Source organism: Anabrus simplex, chromosome 11, assembly GCF_040414725.1.
Source record: "Anabrus simplex isolate iqAnaSimp1 chromosome 11, ASM4041472v1, whole genome shotgun sequence".
Classification (NCBI taxonomy): Eukaryota; Metazoa; Arthropoda; class Insecta; order Orthoptera; family Tettigoniidae; genus Anabrus; species Anabrus simplex.
Window position 1 is genome coordinate 47211193 of NC_090275.1, and position 22236 is coordinate 47233428.

General features: G+C 41.5%; 1 protein-coding gene across 1 annotated transcript in view; it reads right to left on the bottom strand.

Annotated features, from left to right (window-relative positions):
* The window catches only part of LOC136883123 (uncharacterized), an 86374-nt gene that overhangs the window by 22873 nt on the left and 41265 nt on the right, over positions 1-22236 (bottom strand). Inside the window, exon 5 of the mRNA XM_068229602.1 lies at positions 2166-2346. Within this exon, the coding sequence (XP_068085703.1) occupies positions 2166-2346 (181 nt within the window). The remainder of the gene's footprint in view (positions 1-2165; positions 2347-22236) is intronic.

A 22236-nucleotide genomic window follows, 5' to 3' on the forward strand; every position in this document is an offset into this window, starting at 1 on the left:
CAACACGAGTAAGCCATATATATTTGCAGACCAATTCGTATCATAAATGTATGACCAGGAGTACGTTAACTGATTTTCGCTGGTTGTCTTAAACTTTTGTTTTGTTTTGTAGTCCACGCCATGAGATGTCGCTTGAGACAGGGTTGCAAGGAGGAGTGGGTTTTTGCTCATGAGCACTACGCTTTGCCTTGGTTACCTCCTGAGTAGTAAACACTGGTAGCTATATTATTATTATTATTATTATTATTATTATTATTATTATTATTATTATTATTATTATTATTATTTAAAATTATGGTGGATTTCTTAGCGGCATGTTTACTAAACAATGGTATGGCCCTGGCTGTATAAACCCCCTGTGGGTGGGGGTGGTAGAATAACACCCACGGTATCCCCTGCCTGTCGTAAGAGGCGACTAAAAGGGGATCTAGGGGCTCTGAACTTTGGAGCATGGGTTGGTGACCACGGGGCCCTCAGCTGAGTCCTGGCATTGCTTCCAGTTACTTGTGCCAGGCTCCTAACTTTCATCTATCCTATCCGACCTCTCTTGGTCAACTCTTGTTCTTTTCCGACCCCGACGCTATTAAGTTTGCGAGGGCTAGGGAGTCTTTCATTTTCACGCCCTTCGTGGCCCTTGTCTTCCTTTGGCCGATATCTTCATTTTTCGAAGTGTCGGACCCCTTCCATATCTTCCGTTTGATTATTGTTATATAGAGGATGGTTGCCTAGTTGTACTTCCTCTTAAAACAATAATCACCACCACCACCTGGCTGTATAATGTCGTCACGAGATACCAGGTGTATGCATAAGTCTCTTCCGGTTTCACTAACAGGAGGCGCCAGCGAACAGTATACAGCGTACGAATTTGGCACGTCATTTTGTTCGTCTGACATTAACCTACCGACACACACAATTTGAACCCGTCAAACACTAGCGTCTGTGTTGTATTGTTCAGTGATCATGTCGACCTTTGAGCCTGAAAAAGAACATTTGCGGCACGGATTGCTTTTCTTATTTAATCAAAAGGAAAAAGGCCGTGGAAAGTCATCGTTTGCTGGTAGAAACATATAGTGAACACCCAGAACATGTGAGACATGGTTTCGACAATTTAAACGTGATGATTTCAATGTGAAAGACCGTGCGCGCTCTGGTAGACCACAAAAGTGCGAAGACTCTTGAAGCGCGACGAAACCGTTAATGCGCAACGCTATCGCCAACAAATAATTAGTTTAAATCACGCATCGATCGAAAGACGACCGGAGTGGGCCAGAAGACATGGCAGAGTGATTTTGTTATACGACAATGCGCCGTCTCACACAGCAATACCAGTGAAAGACACCCTTGGATGGGACATCCTTCCGCACCCGCCGTACTGCCCAGACCTGGCGCCATCTGACTATCACCTCTTTGCATCAATAGGGCACGCGCTTGCAGAGCAGCACTTCAGCAATTTCGAAGGAGTTGGAAGATGGCTCGATGAATGGTTTGCCGCAGAAAACAAGCTGTTTTCTGGCATGGTATTAATAACTTACCTGAAAGATGGGCGAAGTGCGTAGAAGCCGATGGCGAATATTTTGAATAAACAAGAAATGAATTTCCCTTGAAAATTGCGTGTTTTCTTTACCACATAAGCCGGCAGAAACGTATGCATACACCTGGTATTCGCGCAGAAACAACTTACTTGCCATATAAACGTGCCATTTTTCACTCCTATTGTGAAGGAACTAATGGTCCATTGGAAATACTTTTCCTCCATAATATATTTCATCCTTTCCACTAGAACTTTCCCGCTGACAAATTTTTCAGGCATAAGACACAAAAAATTGCAAGTATGGTGAAAATTGTGGATCTTGGCGCACACTTTTGTGGATCAACATTTACATTTGAAAATTGCGTTTTCCTACATGAACGAAATTATTTTTTAATTCGAGTGATACTATACGTATATTCGCACTTTTAAAGCCGTTAAAATTCAGATATAATTAAAATAAATTCAGAAATGTAGAACATCTGACTCACCACGAGATTGCACAGTTCATCGAGGCTGTTATTTTAGCAGTGTGTAGTATTTATTCCTCTTCCATACCTAAAAGCTGCCGGGACTTCTCGTGCCACATACATAGTTTATTTTAAGTGAAATAACATGTATTAACTTTTCTAATTACCTTTTGAAATAGTACACGAGTTCCACACAACTCCAGAATTTGCTTCCGTAATCATGTCCAGATTTCTGGCTATTTTCAGGGCAGTTGTTTCGCTTTTCTCCCTACTATCCACAGCCGTTGAACAGTAGGTGTTTCCAAGTACGGTGGGGGCATACTCACTTATCATGTAGAGTGCCCAGATCTGGAATACAACAGAAAATCAACACTGGAGAAATGGTGGTTGCCAGTAGCTCACTGTGTAATGAACTCTATAGAACTGAGCAACATTGCAAAAATAAATTAAGCGAACGCTGAAGAGAAAGGAGTACATACAGCGTGATTCAGCCGCCCTTTCCAATGTAGTTTTATGCAACCCAGAATATTCATTCCGTCCTGGAAACATCTGCCCTGCTGGTATGTTCAGACAACAGAACCGGATATCTTGGTATTTACCGCCTCACCATGATAGGACGCCGTAATGTTATACTCGTATTAAACACTGGAAGACATGCGTGTGCCTTCTAGATCATATGAACCTGATAGGCCGGCGAAACACTAAATTGATATTGCGACCGCAGTAAACTTAATACTTGCTATAAGCTGCCCCGTGCGCCGTATGGAACCGTAGCGTAGGTGGTAAAGGCGTGGTGGAGCGGGCCTGCATGTCAGGTGGGAGGTTCGAGTCCGGGACGAAGATTACAAATATTTGTTTAATACGTACCGCACGCAATGTGAGTTTAATACCCGCTTCAATGCAAATTGTGTGTGAATGAATGTGTTTGTGGCTCTAAGAAGGGCCGATTAGTTAGCAGGCCGGACACATGAGGACTGCAGAAAATACGAACACAACTGCCCTGACAATGTTTTATCGCAGCAAATGCTCGATGTGATTACAGTTTTGGTTTATGCACATTCTGGCCCGGTATCCAATAGATCGTCTTGCGCGCTGAAGCATTCCAGGTGCAATTGCTTGGCAGGCGTCCGTGGTGAGTTGCCGGAGCTGGTCGGGGTTTTCCGGCGCTTGAGTGTAAAGGATGTTCTTCAAATGTCCCCGCAAGAAGAAGTTTAACAGCGTTAAATCCGGTGATATGGCGGGCCAAGAAACAGAGCCTCCTCGTCCTATCAATTTCCCTGGCAGTTCCTCGTTCAGATGGTTACGAACGGGCAAAGCCGAATGTGGTGGAACTCCGTCCTTTCCAACCACATCTTCAAACGATCGTGCGAGGGCACATCATCCAGCAGCAGTAGGAGTTCCTAACGCTGCAAGTGCAGGTAGCCTGTTGTCACGCCTAACTAACGTGCACATGGTTATATGGGTGCTATTCTCCTGCAGGGAATGTAATGTTATTTTTTTTATAAGCAGAGAGAAAACAAGTCGGGCGAAACAGTATGGTTTTGTTATAAAAGTATGTCATTTGCGTGGTACGAGTATGGTACAATGTTCAGTGATTTCCAAGTAGCCACCAGTCCGCGATAGGCCCCTTACATCCGGTGAAACAGAAGAGGCCGTTCCGGGGGCAGCTCGAAATAATCCATACATCAGTACAAGGGCGATTGCACGACAGGTGAACACTAGCCAGTCGTCTATCTGGCGAATACTGCATGCCATCTTGAGCTACACGAAGAGCTCCATGGGCAGGATGTCGAAGCTCGAATGGAGTTCTGTCAGTGGCTGTTAGGTAGGCTGGACAATGATGCAGCATTCGTATCGCGTATCTTGTTCTCAGACGAATCGCTCTTCCACAATAATGGAAACGTCAATCGTCACAACATGCAATATTGGAGTCCAGACAATCCTCACTGGGTGCGACAGGCGGTCCATTAAATACGATGGGGAGTGAATGTTTGGTGTGGAATCTTGGGGCATCACCTGGTTTGACCTTATTTCTTTGAGGGCCATTGGACGGGCCTACGCTACCTGCACTTTCTGCGTCAGGAACTCCCACTGCTGCTGGAGGATGTGCCCTCGCACGATCGTTTGACGATGTGGTTGCAACAGGACGGAGCCCCACCACATTCGACTTTGCCCGTTCGTAACCATCTGAACGAGGAACTGCCTGCGAAATGGATGGGACGAGGAGACCCTGTTCCTTGGCCCGTCAGATAACCGGATTTAACGCCGTTAGACTTCTTCTGTGGGAACATTGGAAGAACATCGTTTACACTCAAGCGCCGGAAAACCCCGACCAGCTCCGACAACTCATCGCGGACGTTTGCCGAGCAATTACACCTGGAATGCTTCAACGCGCAAGACGATCTATTGGACACCGGTCTCAAATGTGCATAAAATGAAACGGTCATCACATCGAGCATTTCTTGCGATAAAACATTGTCAGGGCAGTTGTGTTCCTATTATTTCCGGCCTGTATGTGTCCGGCCTGCTAACTAATCGGCTCTTCTTAAGGCCACAAACACATTCATTCACACACAGTTTGTATGATAAGTGGGTATTAACTTACATTGCGTATGGTGCGTATTGAACAAATATTTCATAAATTTGTAATCTTCGCCCCGGACTCGAACCTCCCAGCTGACATGCAAGCCCGCTCCGCCACGCCTTTACAAACTACACTATGGTTCCGTACGGCACACTAGGCAGCTTATGGCAAGTATTAGGTTTACTGTGGTCGCAATATCAATTTAGTGTTTCGCCGGCGTGTCAGGTTCATATGATCTAGAAGGTACACGCATGTCTTCCAGTGTTTAATACGAGTATAACATTACGGCGTCCTATCATGGTGAGGTGGTTGTGTTGTCTGAGCATACCTGCAGGGGAGATGTTTTCAGGACGGAATGAATATTGTGGGTTGCATAAACTATATTGGAAGGTGCGGCTGAATCACGCTGTGTATCAATAAATTAAATAGTTCCCAAACTTGAAAACCAGCCCTTGTAATATCAAAACTCACGACTACGAACTAGTAGCTAAATTAATATTCTCATTAATCTGAAAATTCACGACTCCGGACAGCAGATGCCTGCGATGACCGCAAGAAGGATGAGGTGCGCTGTGGCTCACGTTTCCCTTCAATCCATATTTGTCCACCCACTTTTAGAATGGGATATCCCATGTATTAACAGGAATTATCACCAGATTTTCCGAGTATGACACTGATCTTTACTCAGCTTTTCTGCTTAGTTTCATGGAGCAGTGCAAAACATGGAATTCCTTACTTCGCAAAAGGGTAAACTAAATTTAATGGTAATGTTTTTATAAGCAGAGAGAAAACAAGTCGGGCGAAACAGTATGGTTTTGGCATAAAAGGCTGTCATCCGCGTGTGCCGGTAAAGTTATAATTGCAAGTAACAATAGAGTTTTAAGTGAAACAGTCCACCAGTGTGTACCTGATGTCCGTGGGTTTCTCAACCTTCTGTCGCGTATACTTCGTGCCAGGCTACACACCAAGCCCACTTCTTGATGATAGGGGTACCAATTACAAGAGGGCACGCAGTTCCGGTTGGCGCTAACACTGGACCTTTTCGCACAATTCCGATTTACAGTTTCAAATATCTACGGTCGTTATGTGGGTAGGGTGGGCATTTATCCATAAAAAGAAGAACTAGAAGCAGATTAAGAAAGAAAGAAAAAGACCTCCAAGAAATCAGCATAACAGGTGAAATTATATGTGACAGGCCTGGTTTTAGAATGTTGGTGAACAAACATTATTTTATAGACATGCTACTGTATAGGCTTTTGGGTTTATGCCGTGTCAAGAAAATAAGGTGAAATTCTTTACGTTTCGCAGAGAACTGTGCTCTGCGCCATCAGAAGAAAATCTCGACTGTGCACGAGAAAGGCTAACGCTTTGCCACGTCCGGGGTGCCATCTGGTGACGAATGAACGTACGATTTCCATTTCTATTATAAGGTCTAAATTTCAAAAAGTCCTTGTTTTTTTTAAATAAAAAGTAAACAGCAAACTACGTCAAGACATAAATAACAGTAGCCTGCCTAACACGTTCTTGAAGCAGTTATTCCTTCGCAAGCAACGTCTTCAAAATCAGATGAAACTGGATCAGCTTAAAGTAACTGCAACTTATATTCCTGGTTATTTTAGCAACTTCTTCGAGCTGCAGTCGCGTGCCTTAAAAGGAAAATTGCGTTGCTAATCAAGCAATATCACTATTTTACATCTATGTAAACATCAAGTAGTAATAAATTTGAATACGTTCTTTTCTAAAGCAGTGAACCCCCAGATGTTTTATCCACGCGCCGCCACTGCGTATGACAACAGTAGAATGACTCTTCGTCAGCAGAAGTTTTTGACAATGACACTGGAAATCTAGTTTTGTGTCTTTTACAGAATAATAATAATAATAATAATAATAATAATAATAATAATAATAATAATAATAATAATAATAATAATAATAATAAGAAGAAGAAGAAGAAGAAGAAGAAGAAGAAGAACCATGGACAGTAGTTTTACATATGGATACAACATGAAAATAAATTTAGACAAAACAAAAGCAATGGTGGTAAGTAAGCAACAAAGAAAAATAAAGATATTTCTGCGTGGGAATAAGCTCAGTAACGTTGAAGTGTTTCCTTACTTAGGAAGCAAAATAGCAGCTGATAACCGAGGTAAGAGAGATCTGGTCAGCAGAATTAACCAGGCAAGGATAGCCTTCAATAAAAAGAGAAAACTCTTCACATCTAAAAATATCAGCTTAACACTGAGGAAACAATTATTTAAGAGATTATGGAGCGTATTTTTTGTACGGAAGTGATATCTGGACACTAGGGGTGGCAGAGAGAAATAGGGAAGAAGCCTTTAAACAATGGTGCTGTAGACGGATACTGAAAATTCCTTGGACAAATAGAGTTACTAAATAGGAAGTAATGGAAAGTGTTGGACAAACCCCGAGCTTGTCTATGAATGTGAGGAAAAGAAGAAATATATGGATTGGACATATAATCAGACATGAAAGTTTACTACTAGCCTTCATCCTGGAGGACTCTGTGGAAGGAAGAAATTGTAGGGGAAGTCCTAGACTGGAATATATTGGGCAACAGGTGGAGGAGCTGGGAGGCCAATCTTATGTAGAACTGAAGAGAATGAGACAAAACCGGAACTTTTGGAGAACTGCTGCCAATCAACCTTAGGGTTGTAAATTTTAGTGGTAGTAATCATCATCATCATCATCATCATCATCATCATCATCATCATCATCACCAATTTCCCTCATCCCGCTCCCGCCGGGTTGGGAATATTTATGACACTTTTCCATCTTCTTATATCTTACCACCATTGGTTCCTCCTTATGTTCCAATCCATGTTTCATCTAATTACACTATTCTTGATCGTTTTCAACCACCTTAGTCTGGGTCTCCCTTTTGCCCTCCCTCCTCTTATCTGGTCCTCCATTATCCGCTTCGACATCCTTCCGTCTACCCCCTTCTTAACATACGTCCAAAAAGTTCATCCCTATCCATTCTGTCGAAAAGCTTTTTCATTACGATTTTCTTTCTGGCGTCCTCATTTATTACACTGTCCTTCCTTGACTTTCCTATCATACTTCTTAAAAAAGTCATTTCACTGGTATGGATTTTATTCTCCTGTCTTTTTGTCACTGTCCAGGTCTGCGTTGATATAGATACATGATCACAGTATTACCATTAAATTTAAGATTGTTCATTTATCGTTCACTCAAGTTTCATTGAATCTGTCTGGCCCAAGACGAACAGTTTCCTTGTATATAAAAAAACCCTGTAAGATAACAGAGGTAGTGGGTATCTGACCTCTCTCTACCAGCTATCTCACCAAACACAGTCAAATGCCAGCCTTTCTGTATTCATAGAAAGAAAAATACCCTACGTACTCTATAACCCTTACCAAAAACAATTTTAAATCATAAGTAATAAACTTACCGAACAGATGGTACCGACAATGATGGATCCTTTATGAAGTGATATACCAAACAGAAAATAGTCGAGGACTGGAATCGACAAACCCATATTTTACGACAGACAATTCTTTTTCTTGTAAATTTTCAGCGGAAAATGAAGCTAGGAAACATAGAAACTACTGTACGTCTTGGTTAGTACTTGAAAATAAATAAAGACGAAACAAGTAAGACTAAAAACGACAGCGCATTTTGTGAACACACCATTATCTCAAGTTACATCCACGCACTTTACATAAAGTTATTAAAAAAATCCTTCAAAACGAAGCTCCGTAAGTGCCTTAATATTTACATGTTATTTTACAGGCTCCATGACAAAAACAAAGATACCCGAAATCAGGGTCACCATCATAGATATGTACATATAGCAGGATTGCACCCTGCATGGCACTAAATAGTCCCGGCGCCGTCTTTTGTCCACCATCTTGTTGGACGTATTCCCAAGAAGCAGCCACGACATATTTTTACCTTCTCTAATGTTAATGTGGTTAAAAACAAAGCAGGAACGATTCTTTTTGAAAATGAGGAAGTGGGTGATAGCTGGAAGCAATATATTGAAGATCTATTTGAAGGTAAGGAAATAGATAACATTCGGGATTATGTAGAGGATGAGAGCCTGATTGAGTTAGACACGAAAGGCCCACCAATTTCAAAACGTGAGTTTAATATGGCTCTACACTTATTAAAGGATAAAAAAGCCGTAGGTGTTGATAACATTTCAGCAGAGCTCCTAAAGAACTGTGGAGACATCATGAGAGATTGTTTGATATCATTACAAACTGCTATGAAGAAGGAATCATACCAGCTGATTTCATGAAGAGCCGGGCAATAACACTCCCAGAGAAAGGAAATGCCAAGAACTGTTCTGATTACAGAACAATAGCCATTCTATCCCATGCATCTAAAATCCTACTGACAATACTTAAAGGTCGAACCAGCAGGAAAATTGAACAGAATTTAGATGACGACCAATATGGCTTCAGAGGGGGTAAGGGTACTAGAGAAGCAATTCTAGCTCTGCGTCAAATCCTGGAGAAAAGACTGGAAGTTAACAGGAAGACTTATGTAACTTTCGTGGATTTAGAGAAAGCATTCGACAAGGTTGATTGGAAGCTATTGCTTCAAACTCTGAGAACGTTGGCTCTTGATTGGAAGGACAGATGTTTGCTTTTTAACCTGTATAGAGCCCAAAGCACAGAAATAAACATCAATGGAACGACAAGAGAAGCAAGAATAAGAAGAGTGTGGCTAGGATGTCCCTTCACCTAATCTGTTTAATATTTTCATAGAATTCGCTATAAGAACAGTAAAAGATAAAACCAAAGGGATACATTTTAATGGTAAACCAATTCATAGTATTTGCTTTGCAGATGATATTGCATTGATAGCTGATTCTGAGCACAAAGTGACTAGGATGCTCGGTATACTAAACAACACGTTAGAGAAGTTCAGGCTAAAAATAAACACAAAGAAAACGAAAGTGATGGTTGTTCAAAAGAAGAAGACAATTGAAAACAAACATTAAATTAGGCTGTGAAAAAATAGATCAGGTTAAAGAATTTTGTTATCTGGATCGTGTTATTACCAATGATAATCAGTGCCTGACAGAAGTCAAAAGTAGAATTGCTATGGCAAAACAAGTGTTTGAATACAGGAAAAATCTATTGTTAAATAAGCTCATAGGAATTGAAACCAGGAAGAAATTTGTTAAAACCCTTTGTTTGGAGTGTGCTAACTTACGGTTGTGAGACCTGGACTTCGGGAAAACAAGCACAATCAACACTAGAAGGTACTGAAATGCGGTTCTGGAGAAGACTGACAGGGACGGGTTGGACAGAAAAAAAGACTAATACCCAAATCTTGAATGATGTTAATGAGAAATGGACCTTAATTTATTCAATTGAGCAAAGGAAAGCTAAATTTCTTGGACACGTCTTACGACATGACACCTTTCTCCAGAATGTCTTCGAAGAAAAGATCCCACGGAAGAAGTCGAGAGGAAGACCACGTCTCTCATACCTTAGGAACATATCAAAAATGACTTTCACGGCCGCAGATCTTACAATCACAGGAATAGAACCAGCTTTCGCCCAGACGTGCTATTTGGGCAACACTGAAGTTCAGAACTCTGCCACCAGGATCGCGCTTTAGCTGTCTACATAAATATGAGCGCACTATAATGCATTAGAGGAGAGAATGTACTGACCATTTTTATTCATATTATAACTGTGAGCTTTACTTAGTCATATATACATCTCACCAGAAGATCATAAACAAACAGTCACTAATCAAAACTTCAGTACTTTTCTGTTGACAGGCTTATTTATTAAGCTGTAAAACTTTCATTCCTGCTCGTGCGATAGAAGGATAGGTTGTCCGGGAGTGGTTTCATTACTTTTCGCAGAAGAAAATATGTTTAGAGTCGTTGCATTTGCCACACTAAGTTATATGATAAAAACATGTCTGGTAATAAAATTGTAGTTTATGAGCAAGTTCTTCCGAGACACATATGAGGCCGAAGACCGGCCTTTCACTCGCACGAAGAGAAATAGGTTGTAAACACCCTTCAATGCTAGTATTTTTCAGCAAAGAAGTGTCTTTAATACTACCTTCTTGGACTTCATTTTGAAGTACGGACAGTTGCTTGTTCATGCCAGATTTGTTATTTTTATGTTTGTACAATTCATTCTGAAGATGATGACTTTTGTTGGTAACCTTTTTATAACGGCGTCTCGCTTAGCACTCTCTTTCGAAGAGACTTCCTAACTACTGGTCTTAAAATCGGTGATAGTTGTATTCCTATTCTTTTACAATTTGCATCGTCTTATAGTTTCTTGAGAGACACATTTTCGTTTGGATAAAAGTGTACCGATATTGCTAGTTAGGGGCTGTCGTCGGAGGTTTCCTACTGTAGTTGTATCTGTCACTTGTTTGTGCTGAGGAAATGCTCCGAACAAGCCTACTGAAGGTACATATTTAGGAGGAAGAAACCTTCTAATTGTCTTCACGCTATAATTTTGTTCTCTAGAAAGCCTACTACAAAGCGCCGACCTTTCCGAAGGAGTCCACATCGTACTTGGTTTAACACCTTGTCGAGAAACAGCTGAAATCCACTTCATTTCTTAGTACTTAATTAACAGGAAACGAGATGTACGAAATAGAAGATAGCAGTTAACAATTTTACGAAACTCTGATGATAATGATTATCATGCTTGCTGTTTAAAGGGGCCTAACATCTAGGTCATCGATCCCTAATGGTATGAAATCAGACGAAATGTAATGACAATTTAAATGTTCAAAATTCATCCACTCACCAGAATTCAAAACGTGATGATGAAGAATGAATGGATGAATATGAATGTATAATAATTAGCGGAGAATTAGAGTAGGTGAAGCTTTATCTGTCCCTGTAAAAATTAAGAGGGGAATTCCTCAAGGCAGTATTATTGGACCTTTATGTTTTCTTATATAATTATATCAACGATATGTGTAAAGAAGTGGAATCAGAGATAAGGCTTTTCGCAGATGATGTTATTCTGTACAGAGTAATAAATAAGGTACAAGATTGTGAGCAACTGCAAAATGACCTCGATAATGTTGTGAGATGGACAGTAGGCAATGGTATGATGATAAATGGGGATAAAAGTCAGGTTGTGAGTTTCACAAATAGAAAAAGTCCTCTCAGTTTTAATTACTGCGTTGATGGGGTGAAAGTTCCCTTTGGGGATCATTGTAAATACCTAGGTATAAATATAAGGAAAGATCTTCATTGGAGTAATCACATAAATATGATTGTAAATAAAGGGTACAGATCTCTGCACATGGTTATGAGAGTATTTAGGGGTTGTAGTAAGGATGTAAAGGAGAGAGCATATTTGTCTCTGGTGAGACCTCAACTTGAGTATGGTTCCAGTGTATGGGACCCTTGCCAGGATTACTTTATTCAGGAACTGGAAAAAATCCAAAGAAAAGCAGCTCGATTTGTTCTGGGCGATTTCCGACAAAGGAGTAGCGTTACAAAATTGTTACAAAGTTTGGGCTGGGAAGACTTTGTAGAAAGGAGACGAGCTGCTCGACTAAGTGGTATGTTCCGAGCTGTCAGTGGAGAGATGGCGTGGGAGGACATCAGTAGACGAATACGTTTGGATGGTGTCTTTAAAAGTAGGAAATATCACAATATGAAGATAAAGTTGGAATTCAAGAGGACAAATTGGGGCAAATATCCGTTTATAGGAAGGGGAGTTATGGATTGGAATAACTTACCAAGGGAGCTGTTCAATAAATTTCCAATTTCTTTGCAATCATCTAAGAAAAGGCTAGGAAAACAACAGATAGGGAATGTGCCACCTGGGCGACTGCGCTAAATGCAGATCAGTAGTGACTGATTGAACAATCAGTGGATCCGACCCGCAATGCTCCACCTTCCCAGAAACTATATTAAAACAATAGTATTGCTGATCAAGAGGCTGCTTCCAAAATACAATCCTGATCGATGATGCTTGAGGTCTAAAGGGGTCCAAAATCCAGGTCAACGGCCCATCATAATGGTACTTACCGCTAGTAAAGTAGAACCATGGTATTTCTCATGTAGCGGTGCTAATCACAAGTAACGTAGACTCATGATGTTCCACGCGTTATGGTACTACTCAGCATTATTGTACGTCGCACAGGTAACGCAGACCTGTGGTTTTTCTCACATTACGACGCCACTCATAGGCAACGCAAACCCATGGGTTTCCTCGCCTAGGTCACAAGCAACACAGACCCACGGTGTCGCTCATATAATAGTACTAATCACAGGTACTGTAAACCCACAGTGAACCGCTCTCTGCTGCTACTAACCACAAACCTATTGTGTACCTAACATACTGTAGTGATGCTACTCGCAAGTAAAGGCGACGCATGTTGTTCCCCGCGTGATGGTACTAATCACAAGTAGTTTCAATCATCCCTTTTAGTCGCCTCTTACGACAGGTAGGGGATACCGTGGGTGTATTATTCGTCTGCGTCTCCCACCCACAGAGGTTATGAAAAAAAAAAAAAAGAGTTTTGTCTATAAATTGCTCAGAATGTAAAAGAATGGTATTTCTGTATCGGAAGTGTCCACAGTTACAAGGAAATGTACTTCTTAATTTTCCGTCACGTCTGTATGTCTGTCTGTCTGTATGTACATATGTATGTACGGGCATCACGAGAAAATGGCTGAAGAGAATTTAATGAAAATCGGTATGTAAAGTCGGGGAATGAGCCTCTACAACCTAGGGTATAAATCATTTTATTCACGCTGAGTGAATTGGTAGTTTAGGAGAAGGCCTAAAATTTAATTCTCAAATATTTATGTTATTAGTGGTCCTATCGATAAATACTGCATAATTAAAGTTATATAGAATTAAATTTCCGGTCATTTATGTCTTATACATTTTTACCGTACTGGCTATGATAATATATTTATGAATTTGTATTTTTGTTGCTAAGTCCATATCAGCGCCAAGCCACGAGAAAATGAGTGAACAGAATTTAATGAAAATCGGTATGTAGAGTCGGGGAATAATAAACTACAGTCTAGGATATAAATAATTTTATTCACCCTGGTATTATGGTAGTTTAGGGGAAGGCGCCTAAAATTTAATTTTAATTACCTATGCTATTGGTCCTGTACCGGTTGGTACACCTATACGCCACACATTTGAATTTTCCGCCTTAAAGTACTCCTCTACAGCTAAAATTTTGAACTGTAAAACTGAATTAATTCAACCGTTTATCAGAAGATGTCACTGTGTTAATTTCGAAATGTTTTTGTTTACTAATTATCAAGAAGTGTGGACATTCTCTCACAGATGTCTCTACCAAGAAACTCTGATCATGCACCCTGGTGCGAAGTGAAGGAACTTTTTGAAGAAATTTTGTAATCAGAAGTTTTGGTCTTTGCTAAATTTTGTTTTCTCATTTGTGGGTTGGCAATATTAATCTTTCTTTCCGCCAGTTTTGAACTTAGCCAAACCCGAATTTCTTTAATTAATTTTGGACCAATCGTGTCCTTCTTCTTCACATTTGATGTGTAAACTTTAGCCGATCAATAAACGCATGTGGGTGTGTCTTAATTATTCATGAAAGGTCTCGAATCTTCCACGAGGGTATAAAAACTGCTGATTTTCTTGTCTCTCGGCCACTCGTACAACATCTAGCTTAGTGTATGGAAGTATAGCAGGAGGCGAAAAGTGCCTCTTTCATCCGCCAGCAGCTCTTCTACAAGGTAATGGCCTTTTAACATCTTTAATTCTTGCTAGCTCAGCAGTTTAGCCCTAGGGGAAGGTCCGTAACCTTTTCAATGTAACCTACCTTTCGAAAAATGTAACTTAGTGCCGGCTTATGTAAAAGTTTCGTATTATGTAACTGTAAATCGGGGATAGAGAGTGCCTTACCCTCTCGAACTCCCCTTCATTTTGACTTGAGGTGACTACGTTTTCATAACCGATCTTCTTCTCTTAATGTATTAAAATTTTCTTATACGAGTCACCTCCCTAGTTTGGGAATAGCCCCTGTATCAGAGGCCTAGTGCCCCTTACGTTTTATAAGGTTTCATGTAGGAGCGCAAGCTACGCCTACATTCATATTGGTATTTTGGGCCATTTAATTAACCTATTATTTTTCCTTTAAGGCCCTGTAGGTTGGGTACAAAGATAAAAAAAGACAAAGTCACCTCCGTACAGGCCAAGTAGGCCCTTGGAGGAGTGGAAGGTAAGGGCTTCCACCATTGTTAACCGCGGCACTTGATGGGGTAGAGTGGTTAGCTCTGCGCCCGGCCGCCTTTGCCCCCAGGAATTAACCTGGTACTCATTTTTGGTGTAGGCTGAGTGAACCTCAGGGCCATATGCACCTCCGGAAGTGGAAATCTCGTTTCTTAAATTTTACGACTTCCTGACGGGGATTCGAACCCACGTCCTTCCGGGCGAACCGAACACGCCTTTACCGCCTCGGTCAGGCAGCCCCTGGGTACAAAGATACCCCTGTTTAATTCTTGTAAGTTGCACCTCGATGGCAAGTGATTGTAAAGCATTGTATTGCCTTTAATAGACTTGAAAGATTGAAAGCGGGTCAGCTCTTTATTGTGTTTTGAAAGGTGCCTCTAGGAGGCTTGACATTACTAGGTGGGAGCAAGTGCTCCATGTAATAAGGGGATTTCTGCCCTTTGTTAATATGTGGTTGTGAGCTGAGAGCTCAGGAATTGTAAAAAATAGGGCTTGTGGCCCAGATTATTAAAGTCTCTCTAAATCTCGGCCTTCTTGGTCTTGTACCTGATTTGACTTGTCATCATCATCATCATCATCTGTTTACCCTCCAGGGTCGGCTGTTTCCTCGGACACAGCGAGGGATCCCACCTCTACCGCCTCAAGGGCAGTGTCCTGGAGCTTCAGACTCTTGGTCGGGGATACAACTGGGGAGAATGACTAGTATCTCGCCCAGGCGGCCTCACCTGCTATGCTAAACAGGGGCCTTCTGGAGGGATGGGAAGATTGGAAGGGATAGGCAAGGAAGAGGGAAGGAAGCGGCCGTGGCCTTATGTTAGGTACCATCCCGGCATTCGCCTGGAGGAGAAGTGGGAAACCACGGAAAACCACTTCCAGGATGGCTGAGGTGGGAATCGAACCCACCTCTACTCAGTTGACCTCCCGAGGCTGAGTGGACCCCGTTCCAGCCCTCATACCACTTTTCAAATTTCGTGGCAGAGCCGGGAATCGAACCCGGGCCTCCAGGGGTGGCAGCTAATCACGCTAACCACTGCACCACAGAGGCGGACTTGACTTCTTGTTATTTGTTAAAATCGGAAATTTTATGTGAAAATTGTTAAGTTTTGAAAACATAACCTTTATTTAAATTTTAATTCATCTTTCGGCCTTGTAGTTAGACCCATTCCAGCCCGCACCTTCTTTCACCTCTGCTGATCCACCAAAACACGGTAACTGGTCCTATAACAAAAGTTATAGAGGAAACAATTTCCGATCATTTGTATTTTATTGAAGCCTTTGCTGGCAGGACCTAGCGTTTACAGTGCACTATGTCTTCTGGTATAGGCTAGAGCAATTTTGTTACTTTCATAGATCTGTCTCTGTCTTAGCCTTGGCTTTGACAATATGAAAGTGACTGAGTTATGAGCGATGCTAGTAATGCCAATTCTTATGCAACCAATCCCTGCTATGAATGGTGTGAAAATGTAGCTCATAGGGTTGGCTGGTGTATGCATTTCAGTGGGCTTGGCAGACTGATACGTAATAGCAACTCTGGCTCGGTGAGGAAAGCAACGGGAAGCTACCTCACTCCTCATTTCCCTAGTACGCCTCTTCAGTGACGCCTAGGCTATCTATGACAGCTGATGGCAGAGATTTTGAGGATCCCACTAGCGTTAGCGCTGACGGACTGAACATACATACATACTGTATTTTATTCAGTTATCGTACCGACTATGATAAGAGTGGTATTTTTGACTCGGAAGAAGATTAATAAATGTGAAGGCCTGCATTATCGGAAACTCATTAAATTGATCAACAATAACATTACATTGCCCACTGTTTGTGGTGATGTTCTTTGTCTCTTCTGCTGCCACTCATCTGCGATATATGGGATTACTGCTGCGTCCCGAGTAAAACAGCATAGCCTACATGAATATTGGCGGAAAGTAGCTGGGGAATTAGATAATTTTGCACATGCTATAATGATTGTCCAGACAATGACTCATTAAAACAACCACTATTAGTAATACTACTGTTGAGTTCTAAACAGGCGCGAATGCTGTAGCTTGGGTGGTATAATGCGATCCTAGCGGTGACTGACGGAATTTCATGGAACATCATTTTTAGCGCAGAACTGCTTGTATTTCCCGGCCTTGTAAAATAATGTAGGCAACGGCTGTTCATGGTATTTGTAATTGTTGCACAACTCTCTTTATTTCATAATAATGCACATCGGTTTCAACAAAGCGAAAAAAGAGTTGCAAGGAACAGAACAGTTCGATCTAGCACGTCTGTCTGTGTTGGCGATCGACTCAGTTTCGAACAACTTGAACAAAGTTTGTTTGGCTCAATGTGTGTAAACAAGGGACGCAGTACTGGTGGCTGATATTATGAATCGCTTCCAAGAAGGGATCGGAGTCTTACAGGCACCGAAAATTGCATTATTACGATGGGGAAAATGTGAGCGATTTAGCGCATAGAGGAGGACTCTTAACGAAGAGAGAAACATGCATCAATGTGCAGACATCTGTGGATCTGTCGCCTGTTAAATCAACACGTAAACGCTCAACTGAACTTGAAATGCGCTGGGCAACAGTGCGGTGTCATACAACGGAAGATGATTTTTTTTCAAACTTTTACAGTTTTACAATGTTATTGTGTCCGCCTCTGTGGTGTAGTGGTTAGTGTGATTAGCTGCCACCCCCGGAGGCCCGGGTTCGATTCCCGGCTCTGCCACGAAATTTGAAAAGTGGTACGAGGGCTGGAACGGGGTCCACTCAGCCTCGGGAGGTCAACTGAGTAGAGGTGGGTTCGATTCCTACCTCAGCCATCCTGGAAGTGGTTTTCCGTGGTTTCCCACTTCTCCTCCAGGCGAATGCCGGGATGGTACCTAACTTAAGGCCACGGCCGCTTCCTTCCCTCTTCCTTGCCTATCCCTTCCAATCTCCCCATCCCTCCACAAGGCCCCTGTTCAGTATAGCAGGTGAGGCCGCCTGGGCGAGGTACTGGTCATACTCCCCAGTTGTATCCCCCGACCAAGAGTCTGAAGCTCCAGGACACTGCCCTTGAGGCGGTAGAGGTGGGATCCCTCGCTAAGTCCGAGGGAAAAACCGAACCTGGAGGGTAAACAGATGATGATGATGATGACAATGTTATTGTAATTATGTTTTTAATCCCACTACGTTTTTTCATAAATTATTGATGAATTGTTCAGTTTTTAATATATTTCATAACATTTATTTTGTTAGGGAGTGTGTTGACCAAGACTTAAATAATTTAAGTTATTATTTTGGTTACGATATTTTATCTTAAGGCCTTATTTTGTTGAGCATTTGAATTTGTGTATTAATCGGTCTATCGAGTTAAGTTTTATAATAAATTATTTCATATTTATATTTTATTTTTACTATTAATATTGTATTGTACTTTTAGAAGAATGAGTATATTCTCTTTTTATCTATTTTTTTAAAGTAGTCCAATCCCGACCTTGTTCTTGATCTTAGGATGGGGGTACCAACCAGAGCGATTACAGGCTGGAGTATATTTATTATTTTATACATTGTTGGCTTCATTACCCTTCTTAATTGGGTTATTTAATATTTATCGAATTTATGGTAATTTGGATCTTAGACTATTAATAAATGTGGATTTGTTTAATGTTCTGTTTTATTCAGTTTTGATTATGGCCTCTTTGGTAAAAATTCCTATATTTCTTGTTCATTTATGATTACCTAAGGCTCACGTTGAAGCCCCTGTTTCTGGTTCAATGATTTTAGCAGAAGTATTATTAAAATTAGGGGGTTATGGGTTATTACGTGTATATTCGATAATAGTTTCATTAGGATTAAAGTACAACTATATCTGGACCACAATCTGTTAACGAACTGTATGATGCTGATATGGATGCTCTTATGTGATAATTCAGCTGGCCTTGTCCGAAGATTCCGTTAAGAATATGATCGCAGTTGCGTCATATTCACAGATGAGTACGCAATTTTCTGAAGTTTAAGAAATGTTTGTGTTTTTGGCTGAGGACAGTTCTCATTTCTCTCCTTTTATAAGCATTTTGGGAGATACTGGGTTCGAATTCCACCATCGGCAGCCCTGAAGATGGTTTTCCGTGTTTCCCATTTTCTTACCAGGCAAATGATGGGGATGTACCTTAATTAAAGACACGGTCGCTGGCTTCCCATTCCTAGTCCTTTCCCATCCTTCTGTCACCGACAAGCTTCGTTGTGTTGGTGTAACGTTAAACTACTAGGAAAAACAATCAAGCAAGGAATAAAATGAAGACGTAAGACACTTTCTTTATATTTTCTCCCAATGATCCGAGGTCGGAACTTCGTTCAGTTTTACGACCGGATGTCCTTCCTGGCGCAAATCATATGTAGCGGGATGCAATCACTATTGTGCGTTTCCGTGGCCGTATCATGTGCTGTATGTAATGAACATCTGTATTAAGGTGATCAAGAGCATCCACTGATCCCGACTGGGATCGAACCCAGGCCCCTACGTTGACCATTCAGCCAAGGAGCTGGACAGAAGACGTAAGAGACATGACACCGTAACTGACATTCAGAGTCAAGTTTCCCGGGAGTATAGAGATTTAATTCTAAGGAACTGATAATACATAAAACGAAAGATGGTCGGGGAATTCCTTTCCGTCCTCTGAACTTGAGTTTTAGGTCCACTGGAGTCTCAATCTTTGAAAAAATACAACAAGAAAATGATAACATAAAAAAGATGTAATTATCACTTAAGTTATTATCAGGGTCAAGATCAATAACATCTTACAATCACATAATCCTCCACACGCGGTTATGATTCATACAGTTGTCAAGTTCTCGATAGTAATCTCTTCCAGATAAGATTTCTAGCATTATATACAGGTTGTATCAGAACTATACTGACAGAAACAAAAATCACGGATGTTCTTCGTGGTATGCTAAGAACGGTGGTGCAACCGGATTGGCGGAGAAAATATTTCTTTTGGAGAAAATTGAGGTTACTTTCTTATTTCCGGCGCGCGATTCAAATAGGCGAACTCACCGTATTTGCTATGCCAGAGCCCACGCCGCTGCTGTGTTTCAGGGAAAAGAAGGGAAGGGAAGGGAGGGGAAGTGGGGTGTGTGATGGGGACAGAGATAATGCTCCGCGCGTATGTACAATTTCCCCCGTTCGACTCGCACAGGATTGTCCTTGCTCTTACAGGCAATGCCCATAGTACGTTTATTAAGCAGTCGCAACTACACACACAGCACAAGAGCGCACTGTAATTAAGACACACTTTTCAGTCAAGGAATGCACTGGATCGTTTCTCCTCTCGCCTGTTGGCCGCAGTAACGTTCTTTATTATTTAATATTCTTGAAGATGCACCGCTGCCATCCCATGATTGTGTATTCTCTCACTCACAACATTATACATGCAATGGAAATATTGAACGAAGGAAAAATTACGCTCAATGGTTTGATCACAGTTGATATTCAATATGACCCCATCCCACTTCGATGCACAGTTCACAACAGTGTAGTAGTGACCTTTGGACTCGGTTCAGGATGTGTGGTGTGTCGCCAATGACCTAGAAAGCTGCCCGTATTCTTGGTGCAAGTTCATGTTCTCGTTCTATGGGGTTCGCACAGTAGTCAATTTCTGCAGAACAAACTGTACACTGCCTACTGGGGCTGGGAAGCGACTATGTGAAACGAACGAGAAACTAGTGCATTCGCACCGAGCATTACCTCTGTCTTCCACTTCTTAATTCCCCTCTCTCCTCTGACTCCCCTGTGGGTGGGTGTGGTAGAATAACACCCACGGTATCCCCTGCCTGAGGCGACTAAAACGGGCCTCAAGGGCTCTGAACTAGGGAGCGTGGGTTGGCAATCACGGGGTCCATATCTGAGTACTGACATTGCTTCCACTTACTTGTGCCAGGCTCTTCACTTGCATCTATCCTATCCCACCTCCCTTGGTGAACTCTTGTTCTTATTGACCCCGACGGTATTAGAGCACTCGAGACCTACGGAGTCTTTCATTTTCACGCCCTTCGTGGCCCTTGTCTTCCTTTGGCTGATATCTTCATTTTTCGAAGTGTCGGATCCCTGGCATTTTTTCTCTCTGATTAGTGTTAATAGAGGTTGGTTGCCTAGTTGTACTTCCTCTTAAAACAATAATCACCACCACCTCTGACGCACTGCAATAGGCAGCGACTGGTTCTCTGGCATAGCAAATACGGCAAGTAGGTCAATTTGAATAGCGCGCCCGGACACGAAGAGCATTCCTGAATTTGTTTGCCGTTATAGTTCTGAAACATCCTGTAAAACTATAAAATTAACGTATTTTATGCCACCTGCATCTCTGGGTTGTGTTTTGCTGTATAATAAATAACACCAACCTCCTTCAAATGCCATGTCCGATCCCCCAGGCATTCTCGATTTCCCTGGAAGCGGTATCCCTTTCTTTGACTAAAGAGTGATTCGGTGTAGTGGATGCTAGTCCAGTCTTTGATATTTTGGAGCTCTTCGCTTGCCTTGCATCCTACCTTGTTGTATCAGATGTATACTACTCATCACGTAAGTCTATACATTAAATAGCAAATACCGCCACTCCATTTCCTATTTTTAATGCCTCATCACTGCTACCAACTTGATATCACGAGGCATAACGATCAACAAACTAACCTCAATTTAAGTATCAATAATGGAAGTTCCCTTACTCAAGTAAATGATGGATCAAGATATTCTTAGAGTATAACGCAGCCCGGAGAGAGAGATAGAAGTATGAGGTGCGGTGATGTCAATGTGGCTACTCATAACAGCATGTATGTGTAAACATTTTTTCATCCAGTTATATTTTGAATTCTAAAGCGATGACCTATATTTTTTGTGGGCTTAAACGGTTTCTAAAAGTCCAAATTAATTTTTAACATCAAACCCCGCGAAAGTGTTGAGGAAAATGTTCGAGATATTAAGGAAGGTAAATGAACAGTCCAGTTTCAATGCCGTAGGATATTCGCCGTTTTTATACATATCCAATATTGTTGTACGCAGAACATTTTTAATGAAATCATCGAGGACCGTCACTGGCTTCTTCCTCTAAGGGTTCTTCTCTGGCGACCTGAACACCGCATTATTTTTATTTCCGAAGCTTGTTTTATCCTCTGTACTGTTTGCAGGCCGATATAACACGGGAGTGCTTTCTTCTTTTGAAGCGTGGCAACATGGCGTTCCTCACCTTCTCTGCCTATGAACGCCTACTGCTGCATGCTTACCAAATACAAATACACTTTAAATACTATTTCCCTCGCCTGTGGACGGAATACTTGTCTTTTTGCTCTTCCTGGATCTATCGTACACACGCAAATAGTTCCCTAAATTCGTTGATTATGATATTTACAAATAAAACTCGAAACATTCACTCGTGACCAGCACAAACAGGCACCTCTTACTGAAATGATTCTA